The sequence below is a fragment of the Eupeodes corollae genome, chromosome 2, assembly GCF_945859685.1.
Source record: "Eupeodes corollae chromosome 2, idEupCoro1.1, whole genome shotgun sequence".
In the NCBI taxonomy this organism is placed as follows: domain Eukaryota; kingdom Metazoa; phylum Arthropoda; class Insecta; order Diptera; family Syrphidae; genus Eupeodes; species Eupeodes corollae.
The window spans coordinates 125,566,189-125,587,975 of NC_079148.1; the positions used below are offsets into that span (position 1 = coordinate 125,566,189).

A 21,787-nucleotide genomic window follows, 5' to 3' on the forward strand; every position below is an offset into this window, starting at 1 on the left:
ACAGCTGCTAAAACAGGAGTGCCATTTTAGAAATGCCATATTGGAAGTGTCATTCAAAGCAATCTAGAAGCAGGCCCTACGTAACGCAGACGAAGCTGAAGCACGTTTGTGTTTCAGCCATAACTGTTGGTTTTAGTACTCTACTCCGTGTCTTTTGAAGATTGCCATCGGATAGAAAAAAATATCAACTTAATAAAAAGCTAGATCAGGATATACTATTCGAAAATTGGAATAGCTTTTTTAAAAGTTACCGAAAACAATGTCCTAACGACAGAGTTATTTTGCCCTATCTAGGATAGAAACAAAGAGTACAAAAGGCTCTTATGTAAAAAAAGTATCAGATGAGTTAACTTTGCGTCTGGGTAATCCTTAGGTTTCTTTTCACCCTAATTTAAAATGAGAAGTAAATTCATATAAGCAATATTGTGATATAATAACTTTTAAAACTGATCATTTTATCTGCAGCACAAAGAAAACAAAACGTTACTAAAAGATTAAGATGTCCTTTAATTTGTCTATCACATCAGCCATTTTAAAAATGTTGCAGACAACCAAGATATTTCTTAAATTTCAGTTAAAACACAACATACATACCGCTTAAGAATAAATTGTTAATTTTAAAAAAAAGTTAGATTCCAAGTTTAGTTTGTGTTGTACGTGGAAATCATCGAACCCAAAAAGGACCTTCCGCTTGATAACTATAAGAGAAATTGTTATCCTTATAAATAAGTATTTTCTTTGGCTATGAACAGAATTTGGTAAATTGTTTACCTATCCCGAAGATATGAGCAACCATTGTTTTATTACAAATTTGAAAAAAAAAACACCAGCAAAGAGTGCAATTGTTATGAAATTTTATGTCGGTTATGTTTAAAAATATGAACTTTAATTTGAAAAATTCGTAAAACGACATCTTCAATAATTTTACTCTTTTTTTCGAAAAAAAAACTTTTCCGTTTTAGAAACCTACCAATGGAGTGTGGTGGAATATGGGGAACATTTTCTTTTAATTTGTTTTTATTTAAAATTTATTTGAAATCTAAACAAGAATTTAGAAGTATTTAGGACGCATAATTTATTTTTTAAATTTAAAAAAATGTGTTTTCAATTTTGTTTCGATAAGTGTTAGTGACGCCAGTGTTTTTGAAAAACTTCCAACATTGAAATATCAAACATTTACTCAATATTTCCATGTTTTATTTATTCATTCTTTAAAATATGCAAGATCAAATTACCATATTCAAATTCACTTTCGTCAACTTTTTTTTTACAAAACTCCACCATTTTTGTTACTGCCACATAATTTTGGTCTAAAAACTCCTCCTCTATTGTTGCCACTATTCATATTATTCGTCTTTTTCACATCGAACATATTCTTTGTCCGATTTATTGGAAACCTCATTTTGTTCTTAAGCCAAGTTGTAAAAGCCCTCTCATTGTCTTGCATCTTTTGGACATCAGCTTCGGTTGCTTTAAGATTCTTCTCCACTATGACCTTGTGCTTGCTTTGCAAAGATTGTTCACGTTTCTCCAATTGATCTCGACTAAGTCCATATTCAGACATGTACCCGGTGTACTTGGGCAGCTTAGCACAATCGGAATTCCGGTACTCACAGCAAGTTTTGTAATTGAGTTTTAAGTTTGTTATGTCTGGTGAATGACATTTGTTTCGTCTTCCTGAATTCTTGCGACGAAATGAGAAATTCCTTTTGAAAGAATGCGTTTTTGGTATCGATGAATTGTCGGATTCATCTAATGCCGCTTGTTGGGCATCTGAAGGAAGATATGATGCGACTATAATTGAAAGATTGTCATCTCCCTCCTCCTGTTCGTCGGGGACCTCGTCATCGGAATCCACGTCTTTTGACATCGACATCTGTTTGATGAGCTCAGATCGTACGTTTTCTTTGATAGAGTTTATCTCTTTGGTGTCTTCTTCCAATTTTTTCCCAGTTTCCATGTCCATAACCACGATTTCTTCACTTATTTCATCAACATCTTCTTCTTCTTCGTCATCGTCGTGGTCATTTTCAGATTCCGCCATTTTGATTTCAATAGCTTCAATTTTTTTCTGGACTTCAAGTGCCAGCATTTCGGCACATTCTTCCATGGTCGTTATAGTTCTTGGACTTGTATCTTCTTCATTGTTCGAAACACTCCCAACGTCATCCTCCTCCTCATTTAGAGTCGCCATACTAGGACATTTTAAATCGTGCTCTTCTCCTGCTGCATCGTCTTCTCCAGCACTTGGTTCACCTTCATACTGCTCGAGGTTCGGGTGGAATTTAACTTTTCTCCTTTGTTCGTCTGGTGTATCAATGGAATCCTCTCCATCATCGAAGAGCTCCTTGTTGGCTTCTTTGATCTTATCCACAATGTTGTATTCGTTTACTGGTTTAAGGACTAAGGAAAAAAATATTTGATTTTATAACTCTCTGAACTACGCCTAGACTGATGATGGAAAAGCACAAACTTACAGTACACTTCACAGTCCTCGTCTGTATCGCAATCGTGTTCGAACATTTTTGTAACGTTGACTTTTTTCTTTAACGATTTTTTGTTTCAAGTATATACGAGTACAAAGAAAAAGTAATATAAATCCTTAGCTATTTTTAGCTTCTCAGGATTCCAATACCCTCATCAGCTTTGACGAATGCCATGGAACCTATTTACGATGCCCCATTGCACGACAGTCAAAAAGCAAGCAATAATATATATTTACAAACAAGTTGAAGTTTTGGAGAAGTTTACTTCTGATATACGACTTTCTGAATACAACAGACTACGAGTGAAATTGAGGATGCATCGACTAGAAGCTAAACAGCTTGAAGCTTGATTTTCAACCATCAAAAACGGAGGCATTGGGTAAATGGTAAACGGCAAACGCACCTAGGTAACTAAGTGGATTAAGAAAAAGTTGGATCGATTAATAGGTCGGTTGACGTGGTGACGAATCTTTCCCTAATATATCTACATACATACATATATATAGGCTTAGGCTTCAGCTTTTTTAGATGAGTGTTGACTGTTGATAGGAACACGCAAAGATAGATTGAAGACGACTTATCGTGGTCGACGACGTTAACTAAAAAGCTTGTACAAAACATTATTTCTTGCGCTGTTTAGAACTAGGAGACATATGTTTTGCCACGGGTTTTATGAGACTTAGATTAAAAGAAATGTTTGACATGTCGAAGAATGTAACACGATAAGCTTGAGGTGAAGGTGCGGGTTGCCTATAACTCTTTAGTTAATCCGCATTCTCCATTAAATTGACACAAACATGCAAATGTAATAAAAATTGGTTTTTATACGATGAATTAATCAGACAAAAAAGAATTCAATTGCTTGCAAATCGATGAAAGTTTAAGGGTTTTTCTTTGGTTTTATATTTTTTATATCAAGGGCTCTTTATTGTCCCTTGTTTTTTTGTTATCCTTGTAAGGTAGACTTCTTCTAGGTCATTTATTGTGTGGTGACATGCATTTTTGGGCTTTAATATTGAAAAGGTATTCAGAAGGTTATGGTACGAAAGTTTTTTTTCAAGAGTTTATGCTGGAAAACAGAGAATACACAAAAAAAGTTTTTATGGCTTCAAGGTCATTAGTACTATTCACAGATTAATTGAATGACATTCAAAATATGTCTTTCTAAAGCAGGAGTAATTTTGCCTAAAGTATGTAACCTGAACAGAAATTTTTGGAATAAAAATTCGCATTTGAATATTTGTCTAGAAGTTCATCCTGAAAGTATGCCTATACGGTCGGAACACATCTCTTTGGTCGTCATAAAGGGTTTTCCAGTAAGAGGTTTTATTTTAAAAAGTCTGCTATTGCACAGATGACACTTTATTTAAAAAAAAAATCGAAAAACATTTAATTTTTCAAGTAAGGTTCAATTTTTTTTAACTTTAACTGAAATCTAAAGAAGTACATATTTAGGATGCATATTTTATATAAATTCAAAAAACGGTATTTTCAATCTTGGTGTTAAACAACATAAACAACAATAATGCTGACTGTATTTCATTCTGAATTGGATGCAACGAACGAACGCGGTGGCCAAAATCTTCAGTCAACAGCTTTGGCATCTAAAACTGTCTTGGGATGACAAACTACCACAACATCTTAAGGATGAATGGATAATATTCAGGGACAACATGTCAACACTCAATCAGGCAAGGGTTCCCAGACACATTTCTAATCAATAGAATCCAACATCCGTACAAATGCACACCTTTGTTGACGCATCAGAACAAGCATATGGTGCAGCTGTGTATCTTCGTGTACACTCTGTGCGAAGTCAAGAATTGCTCCGGTAAAACAACAGAACCTTCCTAGGAGCCAAACTCACAAGCAGCCATTCGTAAGGAAGCTAGAAATACCCTCCGATCTAGAACGGAAAAGAAAACACACAGTGGCAGTAGCACTACAACAAAATACTAAAATTACCAGATAAAACACCGATATTCTTTCAACTTTCTGCAACGTACAATGGGCTATGTTCTCCGGTTCACCAATAGAGCTAGGAAAAATGGACATAAATCCAGTAGAACAAACAGCATTATCACTTAAGGAACTCAATGAATCACTTTTGGTCATCGTAAAGCAAATACAATCTTCTGAATTTACAAATTAAATACAAGATCTTAAAGGTCACAGAGGAGTATGCAAATCCAGCGCATTGATTACCCTGGCTCCATTTTTAGACGAAAGGGTTATTCTAAGAGTTGGAGGCAGACTAGAGGCCGCATCAATCTCATTTGATGCCAAACATCCCATATTGATGCCGTACAACGAACCCATCACAAAATTGCTATTAAAATGAAACATGACGAACACAACCACTGTGGACCACAAAGCTGTCAGCCTGGCTAGCAAATTTTCGTTAGTTTAGGTTAAAGTTGAGCTGAGAGTATAGTACTCTACTATCTGATTCGCGAGCTTTATTAATAAAGAATTCTTCATTCTTCTGTATAATCCTGTAAAGTTGCTCCTTTAAGTTGTTTTAATTGCTGCAATCTATGTACAGTATTTCTTCGCAAGTATAACCGATATCTTGTCATTTTTTCATCCACCAATCTTTATTACTCAAAACTTACAACATCATTTTTTTCGACACTCTATTTTCCTGGTAAGTACAAGTTTAAATAATGTAATCAGCCTGCGCCTTGAGTGTGTTCGTGAGAAGTTTCGGTATTCCGGTTTCAAAATACATTGCATAAATCGGTGTATTTTGCGGTAAGTTGAAGAGATTTCTCAAAAAATTCCTTTAAATTTTTTTTTAAACCTTCATACTCATCTGCACCCCAGAGCTGAGAAGCGTAGCAGAGAGTTGATTTCACAAAGGCATCAAATATTTTATATTTGGCTGAAAGGATTATTCTGTCGTTTGAAAAAAACATTTTTCCATGATAAATTCAACAAGCTTTGAGAGGTGCTGGCTTTCTCCATAAGGTGTTTGTCGAAATTTATGGTTGTATTTAGCTTTACACCTAAATATTTAATTTCTTTGGATATTTTTAAAAGATTTCCATTAAAGTACCATCTATTTCCGCTTAGGTTTTAAGGTGAGAATCGTTAGAAGATCATTAAGCGATTTATCATTAACTGCAGGTTTTCTGGAGATTCCGACAACAGGACAAGGTCATCAGCATACAGTAGCACATTTATAACAGAATCAGATATTCGTATTCCTGCAGGTAAGGATTCCTCTATGTCATTTATGAACAGCGAAAACAACAAGGCACTGAGTGGACAACCTTGTTTTACTCCGGTATATGTTTCTGAAAATATCTTCCCATTCCAGACTGCTGAAATAGTTCCAGCGATGTACGCTTTAACTACTTTCAAAAACCTCGAAGATATACCCAATTTTGAGAGCTTATAGGAGAGCGCGCTTCTGTTAACAAGGTCAAAAGCCGCTTTGAAGTCCACAAAGAAAGAATACACTTTTTTGTTCCTTACTTTTATGATTGATGAAAAAGTGAAGATCTGGTCTATTGTTGAAACGTTTTTTCTAAATCCGGCTAGATTCGACAGAATGTTTTTCTTTTCGACCCATTTTGATAGGTTTGATAGATACGAGGTTAAATTATATTAATGACTGATGCCAGCATTTTTAAAAAACTTTCAACATTGAGTTATTAAACAAGTCTCTCTACTAGTATACCGCAGTATATTTTTTATCAAATTCAAAGACGATATAAGTCGGTAAATTTCAGCGATGTCTAAGGGGCCCTTTTTGTGTATTGGAAAGAGTGGGGGATGTTAGCATTTGAAAAAAAAAATTCGCATTTGATGCTGTCGTATTTTGACACTTGACAAGTTTATGTCACTTAGGAAAATAGTACGCTACACCAATCAGTAAATCTTTGTTTTAGACGGTAAAAACTGGCTACTGAAATCTTATAACACATCTCGATTATTTTATTTGGGGCCACGTGAAAGATAAGCTATTTGGCAATGTTCAACAACCCATTCAACCTTAAAGACAAAATTTGTGCAGAGGAAATTGGTTATGGAAAACTTTATGAAAATGATATAACGCTGCAACCGTAACCATGGCAGCCATTTGATTAATATCGGTGTGTTACAAAACCTCTTTCACTGAAAAATGTTCGTATTTATTCAAGGTTCCAGTTTTTGAAGATTCTAATAATTTATGGGGACATTTTATACACGCAAATTTGTTTGTAATTTCGCGTAAAATGTAACCGAAAAAAAGAGGCTGGGATGCGACCCACACTGATAACTTCCCATCCCGTCTGTCAATTTGTCTTGCTTAAAAGTTTGTCTATATGTACTCGTATCAATTTTTACCAAATTTGCGTACTATTTTTTGTAGATTTTATTTTTTATGAAAAAACTGACTGTTGGATTTTTATATAAAAATTACTCAATATCGAAAACAATATTTTCTGTGAAATAAAATAAATTTCAAGCCAATATTTTTAAGTTTTGAAAAGCTGTCAATTCGATTTTTTAAAAATTTTACCAAATGTTGAAAACAATATTTTTTATGAGATAAAATTACTTTGAAGCCAATATTTAAAATTTTTGAAAAGATATTTGAGTCGAAAATCAATTTTTACCAACTTTTATAAATTTTTTTAGGTTTTTAATTTTTTGTAAAAAAACTGTCAATTTGATTTTTTTTCAAATTATAACTGAATGTTGACAACAAGATTTTTTGAAAGATAAAAGTAAATTAAAGCCAATATCTCAAAGTTTTGAAAAAATATTCGAGTCGAAAATCAATTTTTATCAACTTTCATAATTCTTTTTTTAGGTTTTTATTTTTTGTAAAAAAACTGTTAATTCGATTTTTTTCAACCTTTAATTGTATGTTGACAACAAGATTTTTTGAAAGATAAAAGTAAATTAAAGCCAATATCTCAAAGTTTTGAAAAAATATTCGAGTCGAAAATCAATTTTTAGCAACTTTTATACATTTTTTTTTTAGATTTTTATTTTTTGTAAAAAAACTGTCAATTCGATTTTTCTCAAAATTTTTCGAAATGTTAAAAACAATATTTCTTATAAGATAAAATAAGCTTGAAGCCTAAATTTCAAGTTTTTGAAAAGATATTTGAATCGATATTCAATTTTTACGAACTTTGAGTAATGTTTTTTTTAGATTTTTATTTTTTATAAAAAAAACTGTCAATTAGATTTTTCTCAAAATTTTATCAGATGTCAAAAACATTATTCTTCGTTGCACAAAATTGTTTTAGAGATGAAATCATATTTCAATCGTAAAATTTTGGAGGTGACAAATTTTTTTTTCAGTTTTATTGATTTTTAAAAAATACCGTTATATTGATTTTTTTTCAAAAAATATACCTGTTTGGTATCATGTTACAATATATTATATACAATTTAATTCAAGTCTCTAGCGTTTTTGGTTCGTAAGATATTTAGGGTTAACTAAAATTTTCACCTTTTTTTCAAACTGCTATGGTAAAAAAACCACCCACGCAATTTTCTTGAGAGCCCTTTCTGCATCTTTCTGCTTTATTATCTGTATAACAAAATTTATTTGAAGTCGATATCTCTTCTGGTTCTTGAGCTATGGACAACGAAAAAAACGTCACGAACGTACGGACGTACGGACGTACAAACGTACGTACACACGCACGCACAGACATCTTTCTAAAAATCTTTTATTTCGACTCTAGGGACCTTGAAACGTCGAGAAATGTCAAAATTTTCAATTTGACAGATCGGACCCATTACAATAACTTCCTATGGGAAGTTAAAAATATTTTATTCGAACTTTGTGTAATGAATTGCAAGAAATTGAAGCTTTTCAACTACATTCCATTAGTAATCCAGTTAAATTTTTAAGTAATTGAGTAATTTAAAGTGTGGAGATTTCAATGGTCAGGTTCAGTAGACTTGACCTGAATAAGGGCGATTTTTTTTAATTAGGTTAGGTTAGGTTAAGGGGCTGACAGTTGATGTCTTTACCGTCACACTTATATCAATGCAGATCAATTGTGATGCCCGTGAGTATTGCTACTCAAGCTAATAAGAAAAACCTATTTCTTCAGTTAGTCAAGCCATTTAGAGGCTTTGACGAAGTTCAGAATGTTAGTACCTGGCCTACTAGAGAGTTTTTCTAAATCCCCGAAGAAATAGTTGCCAAGCAGTTTCTTCCTTTGATGGCAGAGTGTGGGAAAGTGACACAGAAAGTGCGGAGTGTCTTCATGCACCTCCTCGTCACCGCATCCTCTGCATAGACCATCTGAACTTATTCTCAACTTTTTCATATGACAACCTAACAGATTACATCCAGTGCTTAGAAGAGATCGAAGTGATCCCTTGTGTAGCTGCATAATTATTTCCGATCTTTGCTTGTTAAAGCAGGGCCAGATCTTTCTTATAGTGCCGCAGGTGTCAAGAAGGTTTCACCTTTATCGGCCTTGATAGTTATTCTTTCTGAGATTTCCTGTTTTAAATAACAGGTAGGGGTGCTAGCTAGCTGAGCTTGACTTACATCAAGCATTGACCCCAATCTTGCTAATTCATCGGCTTTCTCGTTGCCAAGTATATCGCTGTGGCCTGGGACCCAGCAGAGTCTAATGTCGTGCTGTGCGCCAAGAACCTTAAGATATTCGCGGTAGCTTGAAACAAGATTTTACCTCAGTTGCAGTAATCACTTTTATTGCCGCTTGGCTATCCATGTAAAAGCTGATATCAGCTCGTGACATCGCCATCATTAATACTTTTTTAGCAGATGTTGTCACTGCCAGGACTTCCGCTTGGAATACGTTACTCTAGTTTGGAAGCCTAAGCGAGCCGGTTAACTTGAGAGATTCAGAATAGAAGCCTGCCCCTACACCAGTATCCATTTTAGAGCCATTAGAATAGATAGCTATTGACGACTCACTGGAGTATGGTATATTATCTATCCATTCCTGTCTGCTTGTGATGGCAGCGTGGAATAGTTTATTAAAATCAACTTCGGGTATTATATAGTCTTATGTATTACTTTTGCCTTACTTTCCAGTCAACTTTCCATTAAAATTTCCTTCATTGGAAGGAATTTTGTTGGCAGCTTGCCAATCAGTTATTATAAACTTGCCTGACTAGTCTAGTAATTATATGCAACAATGTAACGTGAGTTGCGACTCATTGGCTGCGTTTGATCTCGTGTTGGATTGGGTATCTTGGATAATTGGATTTTTAGTTAACTTGTTGAACGAGTTCAATAGCTGTATTAAGATAGCTGTCAAAAAATAAAAACAGCTTACGATCAATAATTTACTCGCGAAATCTCCGGTTTTAAACGATTTACGTTTAACAGAAAACTATCCTAACAGAAACGAGGATTTTTAACTAACATTTTGTATCTTTTTGCTTACCAACAAATACAAAAACTGAAATTAATTTTCAAGTTTCTTGAAATTCAACCATGTGTTGAGTCAGCTGTTCTGTCAGATACCTACGTATCCCAGAAATTTTTGGATACCTTTTTTGACATCTCAGCTGTTTTTGATCAGCTGTTATTTTACACGTAAAACACTGACAAAAAGGTATGTATCTGGATACCCTATCTGTCTGAGATTGAACGCAGCCATTTCGTTCCGCGGAGCTGACTTTTGGTCAAGATTTTAAATGCGGAACAGATGTCACTGTCAAAATATACCATGATGTAAAAAGAAACATAGCACCCAAAGAATTAAGCACTTAAGCTTTTAGAACTGCATGACAGTTAAAAAGAATTGAACGAATTTATTATGTCTCCAAATAAAAAAATTAACTTTATTATGTTTTGAGCATTTTATTAGATGTTTTTAGATGTCATTTTTATTTTGCAATTGCGGAGTGTATTTGCGAAAATATTTTATTGTTTATCATTTATTTTATTGATATTATTTTAATTTTTCAATTTTTACACTTAGCCTTAAATTTCTACAAGACACAAATTAAAGTGCATAACAGGTAATCATTTGCAAAATATTGTTTGTTTATGTTTTTTGTTTGCTTATTATGTTTTTGTTTTTTATTAAAAAGCTTAAATTTGGCACTTGAACATTTATTTTTTTTTATACATTTTTAAACCTTTTTCAATGATAGATTTTCCCAAAGAGGTTTTCTACAGATATTTTTTGTATTTAAAATGAAATAAGTTGAACTGCGAAAGCAGGTTGAGCATTATGTTCAAAGATATTTTTGTTTTGTTGTTAAAATACAAACATTTTAAACGAACGCTTGAATGGAAAATTTATTTATAATGAAAGAAGAAGTGTTCTAATTTATCTTTCTTAAAATATTCAGTTTTTCGTTTTTGTTTTTAATAAAAAAATATTTGTATAAAAATTCGTTTTATTCTTTTTTTTTATTTTAATTTTTTTTTTTTTTTAAATTGAACAAATAAATGTTGGTATAAAATCTCTTCTAAAAACATTGATGATAGTTAATATTTTTTTTATTTGCATTGTGATTGTTCATAATTTAATGTGAAGTTTGTGATTTTTTTTTGCGATTAGGTATTATTATTTTTTGTTATTGTAAATTCATTCCAGTGTTCGGTGTTAATTAACGTGTTTTGTGTCAAAATAGTGCTGGATAAAATGGTGTTATTCATACTGATGGTAAAATAAATAAGGTTTACAATTATTTGTAGTTTCTTCTTAAGCTTAAACATTTCAAAACACATACACAAAATAATTTAAAAGGAAACATTTGTTTGATGTTTTTTGGAAAAATAATTATAATTTTAAATTTAATTGTCAAGTAAGAACTAGAAATTAAGAACCGTATTTTACATACATATTTACTTTACCAGGTCAAAATAAGAGATTCAAATTTAAAAATAGAAAACGGATTTCACGACCTTTATGACTTACGGAGACAGAATATTTTGTGAGAAAGTTTATAAAATGTTAAGAGTTATAATAGAAAGATATACAGCCTTATTATGGTTGTCAAAGATCAATTAATTGAAAATTAAAAAATGGTGTCAATTAATTGATACATTGGTATTATGAACGCGAGTTGATCATTTTTTGGTCCATTGTGAACAAAGATCAAAAATCTATTGTGAATAGTGCCTATTAACTTTTGACGTTTTATTTACAATTTTTCAACGGACTGCTTTTGTTTCGTGTGACGAAATTGTTTTGTTTTGGTTGATTTGGATTAAAAATGTAAGTAGTTTGCAATAAATTAATGGTGCTATTCCATTTTAGTGTTTTCTTTACGTAGGATTAAAATTGTAAGTAACAAAAATCAGCTCGCCAGATTGGTAGAACGGATGGAAGAGAACCCAAACTTCGCTAAGGGTGTTTATTCAAAGCCACTCATTTTCATTTTTCATTTGTAATGTAACTAAAAACGATCTTTTATCTACATGCATATGTTCAGTCAAATCCATCGGATTTAAGGCATCGCGTAGTTTTCTTCGAACCATTGCTTGTTTCAAAGTATTTTCTTCTTCAATTTCATTTTCACCGAAAAATAGTTCAATAGTAGACATGCTTTTGGCTTTCGCGATTCGTAAAATATTTTATCAACAAGGAATTTGTGATTGACTGAAAATTTGATAATCAACAAATATTTTGACAACCATACAATTTCTGAAGAGCGTTCACAATTTATCAAAAATTTTGATTGCTGACAACGATAATACCAATTCATCAATTTCATTGAAAAATGTCAACTAGCGTATTGATAATTGACAACCGTAATAGGGGCCATACACAAGTTTCTAGTCAAATATTCCTTATTATAAACTGTATTAGCTCATGCTCAAAATTTAGGCAATAGCGTATCAGAAATGTTGTAGTTTCTTAAAAACAATGTAAAGCTTTTAAGTTTCGAAACAGAACCTTTGAAAGAAGAAAAAAGAAACAATTTAAATACGTAAGTTCATAAAATTGGTAGCTAAGATTCCCGAATGGTCCAAAAAACCGAAAATAGTTGTATTTTTTTTTAAAGGGCTTCAACTTTTAAGTAAAATTTGATTTGTAAACATCAACAAAATTATTATTATTCAAAACATTTGATTTTATTGAAGTCTAAATCAAATTTTTGAAAAACTTAAGATACGCAACCCCTTTAAAATATAATTTTGAAGAAACTTAAATAAATTTATTAAAAAATCATTCAATCAAGTAAATTGGATTCGACCAACCCTCGTTTGATCCTTACATCAGACAAATAGTGCTTAAGTTGCAAACACGCTTTAAAAACCCCTTCTTTAAAGCGAAGACGAATTGTTTCTTTCGGCCAGAGGGCCGATTCCAGAAAGCGCGGCGAATCGCTTTTAATGGCGGATTTGTGTTTTTATATTCTCAAAAGCGATTCGCTTTCCAACAAAATGTGGTTTTTGGAAGCGACAGGCGTAATAGTGGCGGATTGCAACAAAATGTAAACAAAAATAAGTTTTATTTGTGTTTTTTTTTAAATATATTAAATTAAAGATATCAATTACTTATGTTTGTTGAATATTTAACGAAATAAAAAAGAAAACGTTATGTGTTTTGGGCAAAGTTTCTTCTCCAATATGTCCAAAATTACACTCAAAACCTTCGATACCGTTGGTTGAGCCATAGCGATTCGGTAGTCCTGCCCAACGCTCTTTTGGTACGAACCATCGCAATGTAGCGGCAAGCTTAAGTATTGAAGGCAAAGAGGTAGTGTTTTCTTGTTGGAAATCATCTTGGATTTCTCCAAAAACGTACACAAATGCTTCTCGTGATAGTCGAAACAATTTTATAAACCTTATTGAACAAACATCATTAAAAAAAATTCAATCTGAAAAAAGATAATTAAATACACACTCTTTTGGGGGAACATCATGAGGCGAAGACCCACTTCTTAATAGTTTTTTTTGAATATTTAAACAATTAGCTACTTTTCTTGCTTCTTCTCTTTCTGCATTTAAAAAACACTTATGGAGTCCGTTGGAAACTAGTTTTGTTTACTTGAAACCAACAATAATATTAAAATATAACTACAACCATTTTTTCTGAGAAAAACAATTAGTTTTAATGGAAGGAAATGTCATATTTTTGGAAACAGCTGACAAATAAATGGAAATTTGGAAAATATCATGGAAATGGATTGGAAATATTTGACATTTAAGCTGGAAAATGGAAGGATTGCTTTCTTCCATGTTCGCTTTGAAATTAACTCAAAGCGAAGAAGGTCGAAATTGAATTTTCGCTTTCAATGCGATCCGCCGCGCTTTCTGGAATCGGCCCTCTGTTCCAGATCCAATTATTGAGATCCAAAATGGAGTACAATACTTATATACTGGCAAAGACTTTTTCCGTTACTACATGGGAACCAATACTGAATGGGCACATCCTATGGTTGATACTTTCGCATATGCAAACCCTCTACAATTTAGGGGACTAAATTCTGCGAATTGTTTCAGTTCAAGAATAGAAAAAATGTAAATGAAAAACAAAAATCGAACTTGAATTCTTTCAAAATTCCAAGTGCATAACCTCACGGTTCATGTCCTTTCATTTGATAACTTCCTCCAACACCTACTAAAAACATATTGTCGATTTCAAATAAATTTATTTCAAAAATGTAAAAATTATTAATTATCTTGCGTTGATTCAATTAAAAAATTAAATTCAACAAGAGGATTATTCAAAGAATTTTAAAAATCAATATTTGACCGATCATTTGAATCGAGACATTAATTCGAAGCGAATAGTAGAACAAGACTCTAGGTTTCAGGCTGCCAGTTCTTGCGTTGATTCAATTAAAAAATTAAATTCAAAAAGAGGATTATTAAAAGAATTTTAAAAATCAATATTTGACCGATCATTTGAATCGAGACATTAATTCAAAGCTAATAGTAGAACAAGACTACGTTTCAGGGTGCCAGTTCTTGCGTTGATTCAATTAAAAAATTAAATTCAACAAGAGGATTATTCAAAGAATTTTAAAAATCAATATTTGACCGATCATTTGAATCGAGACATTAATTCGAAGCGAATAGTAGAACAAGACTCTACGTTTCAGGGTGCCAGTTCTTGCGTTGATTCATTATACTTTCTGGATATCGTTTGAATTAAATACATACAGTGGTGGAAAAAATAATAGGTGTAAATGAAAAAAGCGAACAAATTTGATTTTTTATTTATAATTATTTTAATTTTTAATGTTTTTTTTCATATTTCGACTCTTTTTTTCAAAAATCAATTGTTGTCAATAAAAAAGAATTTTGTGAAAAGCATGAAAATAGTTGATTTTTTAAAAATAACAAAATAAAACAAGAAAGACTTGAAAAAAAAAATAGGTGCAAATTTTGGCAAACTCAAAATTAAGATCCTTCATAAAAGAAATTAGTAAAAAAAATATCGCATATTTTAATTATATTAATATTTTGTTGAATTTCTATTAGCTCTTATTACTGCTTCGTAACGTCGCGGCAAGGATTCCACCAGGGTCCTACAAGTTTCTGCAGAAATTTTTTCCCAAGCGTCGCTGATTTCATTCCATAAGGCAGCCTTGTTAGAAATTTTTTATAAGCTAGATCATTCTTGTCCACAGACCACAAGTTCTCGATTGGGTTGAGGTCAGGTCATTGAGCTGGTCGAGATCTTTAATTTGTCGTCTTGCTTGAAACCAGAACTTTGCTTTTTTTGAGGTATGTTTTGGATCATTGTCCTGTTGAAACTTCCAAATAACATTTTCCAATATTTCCACATATTTTTCTTGATCCATAATGTTCCTTATCCAGAACAATGGTTCAACTCCATACCAAGAGAAGCAACCCATACCATGATACCATGATGCTTCCACCACCGTGTTTAATGGTCTTTTTTGTGTACTTAAGAGTTGTATTCTTGACAAGGAGGTCGTCTAACATAATGCTTGCTATCCGAACCAAACAAGTTCATCGCTCCACAAAATATTCTTAAAGCTCTTTATGCCCTTTTCATTAAAATTTTCAATCTGACCTTTAGCAAATAGTTTTCTCTTCTTCTTACTCTTTTCGGAAACAAATGGGGTCTTTCTAGAAGACCGAGGAGGAAGTTTAACTGCTATTAACCGGTTTCTAACTATTCTTGTTGTTACCGTTAATCTAAGGGTCTTCTTTATTTCTGTAGAAGTAATGAAAGGGTCTTTCTTTGCCATTCTTACTATTTGATGATCCAATTTGTCAGACGTCTTTCTCTTTCTTCCTCTCGTTTACTGTCCTTTTCTTTTCTTTAGAGCATTTGTTATTTTGTTTTGTCAACATGACAACATTTCAGATATTATTTTGTATGTTTTTCCTTCAGAGCGGAGCTTTCGGATGAGACGTCTCTCTTCATCTGGCACGGCCCATTATTTAAGAAAATTCTTCTAAAATTGTACGTAAACACTTAAAAATCATATAAAGTATAAGAAAATAGAACATACTTTGCAAAGAAATAATAAAAAACAAGTAATCACTTTTAAATATGTGAAAAATTAATAAAACACCTATTTTTTCCACTGCAAATTGATGACACGAATTATTCTTACTCGCGTGAATATTTTCAGCGTGCTCTAATCATAAAACTAAAAAAATAACCGTTATGATATTCAAAGATAAATGTCATTTGTAAGCCGTTATAGGGTAACTGCTCATGCACACTTCTTATTTTGTCCACCACTGTATATCTCAAAAACAGCTATTTTTAGTTGATCTTAGTTTAAAAAAAATGTTGCCTACTTATGGGTGTTAGGTATACAACTCAGTGATAAATACTTTTTAGAAAATCTTCCACAAAATAGTCTGAATCATTTTTTAAAATAAATTTTAAAGTATCCACAGAAATCTAAACTTCAGCCATTAATTTATTAAGACATTAAGATACATCAAAGAATTCTAAAAACTTAAAATTGTAATAATTCTTTTTTTTTGTTCTATTTTTGTACCAAATATTTCATCTTGAACATCATCTTGCAGCAAAGCAATACACAATTTCAAAAGCCTTAAACATGCAGTGCTCTTTTTTCTAGTTGTCTTGTTTTGGGTTTCCACTTCTTGCAATTTGTGAAGAAACTTTTAAACTGCAACTTTTTAAAGCCAATAAATAATAAAACTGTCAAAATGTCCCTTATTTTTGTATCTTGTTCGATAGAAAAATAAAATTCAGGCTAAAAACAAAAATAATAAGTAAGTCATTAATGTGCATCAAAGAACAACAACAAAAGAAATAAAACTTATATATTTTTTTATGTTAGCTTTTACTTGAATCAAGTAAATTTTATTTTACAACCATTTGCTTTCTTTTTGTTCGCTTTCATATTTCACGCCATATTTCAAATTTTTGTTTTAACTAAAAAATAAAATAGAAATTATAATTTAATTTTTCTTTTTTTTTTCTTTTTGTTGTATAATTATTCATCTTTATCTTTTCTTATTTTCTTGTTTTTTTTTTCTTGTTACATTATTATTTTATCATTATATTTTTTTAAATTCTATAAGTTACATACATTTATATATAAAATAATTTACACACTAAAAATTACAATTTATTTTCTACAAACTCTTACGATATTTATTTTTAAATATAAATAAAGAGTTATTTGTTTTGTTAATTTTTTTCTTCATTCATCTCATCTCATTTCTTTTTGTTTTATTATTTTTATCTCAGTTTCAACTTAAGTCTTTTCAATTTAAGTTATCAGGTTTACGTAAATTAATAACAATAATTTTCCAATCACTTCTAAATTCTTAATTATACATATTATTTTGTTTTAATACATAAATTAAAAAAAGTCTTTTTTTTTTTATATAATTTTGGGATACATATAAAAATAATAATGCACTATAATTAAAAAAAACACCGACGGAACATTCTGAGTTTCAAATAAAATATCGTTTTCAAAAACATCTTCAGACATGATTTCCTTTTTTCCTAGGATTCGAGAACGTTTTTTAAAATAAAATTAAAATAAAAAAAAAATATTATTTTGTTTCTAGCGACGATGATGGATCCAGCACCATCTTTTATAGCTGCCAAATATTGAAACATGATTTTATGTAAACAACGGTAGGTGGTAGAAGTCAAACCCTCGATAGCCTTTTGCCGCTAACCAAATATATACTACATGGTATGCTCCCGGAATAAAACATATTAGGCCTGCTACAAAAAACACTACACCTTGAGAGGTTTTTGTTGGATCAAGTACGGCAAAAATTCCCATCACAAAGAGACCAGTTCCAACGATAAGCAGAGTGACAGCTGCTAAAACTGTTCGCCAGTTTTCACGAACTTTCGGATGTCGCCAGCAATATGTGTTTGTTTCGTCTGTTGGGAGATTACCATATTCTTGAATAAGAGAGTCACTATCCCGGGATGTTGTGTCGTCGGCATATTTGTAATTTCTGAAAATAAAAAAACAAAACATATTTTTAAGTCTCGTCTTGACATTTCATCTATTTATCTTCCTCATTTAAAATTATGTAATTCTGCCTTATTTCTGTTTTTGAAGAGAAAAGAGAAGTGACATATTGTTCACATTACGACGCTATCACTGAACGCGCTCATTTCTTTATTTGGCAATTTATTGAAGGATGAAGAAAAAGTTTTGAATGTTTTGGACTGTGTTCACATTGCCTTTTTCAACATTTGATCGTATTCCCACTTGATAGTTAAAAATTGAGATATAAATTTGAAAATTTAAAAAAGAGGTTGGTATGCGACCCACACTGATAACTTCCCATCCCGTTTGTCGATTTGTCTTGCTTAAAAGTTTGTCTACTCGTATCAATTTTTGGCAAATTTGCGTACAATTTTTTGTAGATTTTATTTTTTTTATGAAAAAACGGATTGTTGGATTTTTATATAAAAATTACTGAATATCGAAAACAATATTTGTTGTGAAATAAAATAAGTTTGAAGCCAATATTTTTAATTTTTGAAAAGCTATTTGAGTCGAAAATCAATTTTTACCAACTTTTGTTAATTTTTTTTAGGTTTTTAATTTTTTGTACAAAAACTATCAATTCGATTTTTTTCAAAATTTTACTGAATGTTAAAAACAATATTTCTTATAAGATAAAATAAGTTTGAAGCCAATATTTTTAATTTTTGAAAAGATATTTGAGTCGAAAAACAGTTTTTACCAACTTTTATACATTTTTTTTAGGTTTTTATTTTTTGTAAAAAAAACTGTTTATTCGATTTTTCTCAAACTTTGTTCTAGTGTTGAAAACATTATTTGTTATAAGTAAAAATTAATAAGAAGCTATTATCTCAAATTTTTGAAAAGATATTTGAGTCGAAAATTATTTTTTTTTGTTAAAATTTTGTTTTGGTTTTTAATTTTTTGTAAAAAAAACTGTGAATTCGATTTTTTTCAAAATGTTACTGAATGTTGACAACAATATTTGTTGACAGATAAAAGTAAATTAAAGCCAATATCTCAAAGTTTTGAAAAGATATTTGAGTCGAAAATCAATTTTTACCAACTTTTATTAATTTTTTTTAGGTTTTTATTTTTTGTTAAAAAAACTGTTAATTCGATTTTTCTCAACATTTTTCAGAATGTTGAAAAAAATATTTCTTATAAGATAAAATAAGACTAAAGCCCAAATTTCATGTTTTTGAAAAGATATTTGAATAGATGTTCAATTTTTACTAATTTTGAGCAGTTTTTTTTTGGATATTTATTTTTTATAAAAAAAACTGTCAATTCGATTTTTCTCATAATTTTATGAGATGTCAAAAACATTATTCTTCGTTGCACAAAATCGTTTTGGAGATGAAATCATATTTAAGTCTTAAAATTTTGGAGGTGACAAATTTTTTTTTCAGTTTTTTTGATTTATAAAAAAACCGTTAAATGGAATTTTTCCAAAAAATATACTTGTTTGGTATCACGTTACAGTTTATTATATAAAATTTAATTCAAGTCTCTAGCGTTTTTGGTTCGTAAGATATTTAGGGTAAACCAACATTTTCACCTTTTTTCAAACTGCTATGGTTAAAAAAACCACCACGCAATTTTCTTGAGAGCCCTTTCTGCATCGTTCTGCCTTATTATCTTTATAACAAAATTTATTTGAAGCCGATATCTCTTCTGGTTCTTGAGCTATGGACAACGAAAAAAACGTCGCGAACGTACGGATGTACGAACGTACGTACACACGCACGCAGAGACATCTTTCTAAAAATCTTTTATTTCGACTCTAGGTACCTTGAAACGTCGAGAAATGTCAAAATTTTCAATTTGACAACTCGGACCCATTACAATAACTTCCTATGGGAAGTTAATAAGTATTAGGTAAAATGTTAACACCGTCTAAAATGTTATAAATGTTTACATTATTAATCAATAAATTTTAAAATGCAAAAATGGGTGCGTTCAGTTATTTTTGTGCACCGTTCACATAAAGTGGAAATCTAATCATCAGTAAATACAATTTTATTGAAATAAAGGCTATACTCATTTTTTAAAAACATTAACAGAAAATAAAAATCTTAGCAAGAGGACAATTAAGGCAAACAATTATAAAGTTCGAAGAAATATCCAGAAAATGGCAATTTTTACGGTGAAATCGAATAATTGTACTACGAAATGATACAAAAATTACGATCTCGAGTTAATTTAGATTTTAAAGAAGTAAACGAAACCCAACAAGATTATTTCATTACTCAATCATCATCTATAAAATACATTCATTTAAAAATCTTACCTATCATGTTTCTTGGAACGAATAACATTTTGTGTATGATTTCACAAGTACCTGTGAGTCTTCTACACTTGAATGTCAAATAAGAAAACCACATTGTACTACGTTTTAACAGGGTGTTGAATAATACTTTTTTCTTTTTTGCTGAAAGTCATCGAATTGGCGCTGGTGACACAATAACACCTGATGCAAATTACCCAATGACAAAGTCAACCATTTTCAAAATCAATTATTTCAGCGTAACCAAATCAACTGTCACTTATAGGTGCATTATATGTAAACTTGTATAGTGGGTAAGTGCATTTAACCAATTTGTTCTCAAGTAGTCCCTTGCTTAATTGCATTAAACCAATCAATATAGCTTTGATACACAACTTGACGGAATTTATAGAAGTACAACATTATGTACATATTTCTGTATAAGCCAGACCTTTCACAACAACTAAACCTACTCGTATAATGGGTATACTCGTTGAGTCAAGGGTCTTCATTGTCTTCGCAGAACTAATGAAATTGTCTTCCATATCACTTGATGGTGGTTATAACGGTAATCCTATTATGAAATAGGTGTAGGCCAATAGGCCGTAGTTACCGCCACCGCCGCCGCCGGTCGCTGTGCCAACTTGTTTGATATCAACTTAATTTTATGCATTTTGTAAGGTTTATAATTCTATTGGAAATCCTTCAATATTTGTATTGATTTTATTAATTAGCAGATTTATTGGGTAATAATTGATTGTTTATAATTCGCATAGTATATCTTACTTTTTAACTTTAATATGCAAATTAAAAGGTTTGGGTTTTGATCGTTTGCGTTAATTTTTCTTTTCCAGTAAGCCACCAAAAGTCCATACCAGTTAATAGGTATTTTTTTGTTGTGTTTGGTGCAAAAACTTAAAATAACTTTGTTTTATGAACGATAATTGAAAGTCCCGTTATGCTTCAAAATTTAAGATAAGTCATCGCAAAAGAACACAGAATTGTTGTCATGTTTACTTCGCAAACTTTTTAAAGAGTTTATGAAGACTTGATCGATTAAGTTAGTCATGGAAATGTTTTAAACAAATGTGTTAAAAATCTCGCAATCTTTTTTGCAGGTGTCATTAGACATGAGTATCATATTTTATCAAAACTCAGAACTCACTTGATAAGGGCGCATTCCATGCAAAAAATAATATAACATGACGAGGCACAATTAAATTATGACCTCACTAAGGGATTATTATAGCGTCTTTGTCAAATAAGGCTCCGAAAGCCGGCTATGATGCACTCCTTCATTATCATAAGACTCATTCAGAAAAAACATATTTGGCTAAAATGACGCATTCATGGTTGGAGTAATGTTAGGATTTTACGCAAACTCACCCTATTTAAGCAACCAATTATATCCACATTTGGATGAATTGAAAAGAAAAAACACAGACATTTAATTGTGTTGTTTTGTATTCCATTCAATATTGCGAATATTCTGTAGTTCATAACTAAAATTTGCTTATTTTTAGTACTGCAGTACAACACGCTTATAAGAAAGCCTGAAAATCCCGAACGGATACAAGAAGGGATGTTCTTTGTCACTATCGAAAAACCGCTTTAGGAGAAAGAACGCTTCAATTGCGTCGGTCCTAGTTGGTCGTTGTAGTAA

General features: G+C 31.2%; 3 protein-coding genes across 3 annotated transcripts in view; all 3 read right to left on the bottom strand.

Moving 5' to 3' along the window:
• Window positions 1-21,787, bottom strand: part of LOC129944502 (tubulin polymerization-promoting protein homolog) — a 379,947-nt gene that overhangs the window by 157,005 nt on the left and 201,155 nt on the right. The window lies entirely within an intron of this gene.
• LOC129944496 (serine/threonine-protein kinase rio2) lies at window positions 1,110-2,856 on the bottom strand. Its single transcript, XM_056053961.1, has 2 exons — window positions 2,478-2,856; window positions 1,110-2,403 (listed from the first exon to the last, which is right to left on the bottom strand). Exons 1-2 carry the CDS (start codon window positions 2,521-2,523, stop codon window positions 1,268-1,270), a joined length of 1,182 nt encoding a protein of 393 aa, XP_055909936.1. The 5' UTR covers window positions 2,524-2,856; the 3' UTR covers window positions 1,110-1,267.
• Window positions 16,281-21,787, bottom strand: part of LOC129944503 (uncharacterized) — a 55,015-nt gene continuing 49,508 nt past the window's right edge. The window contains exon 2 of the mRNA XM_056053976.1: window positions 16,281-17,835. Within this exon, the coding sequence (XP_055909951.1) occupies window positions 17,487-17,835 (349 nt within the window). The 3' untranslated portion in view covers window positions 16,281-17,486. The remainder of the gene's footprint in view (window positions 17,836-21,787) is intronic.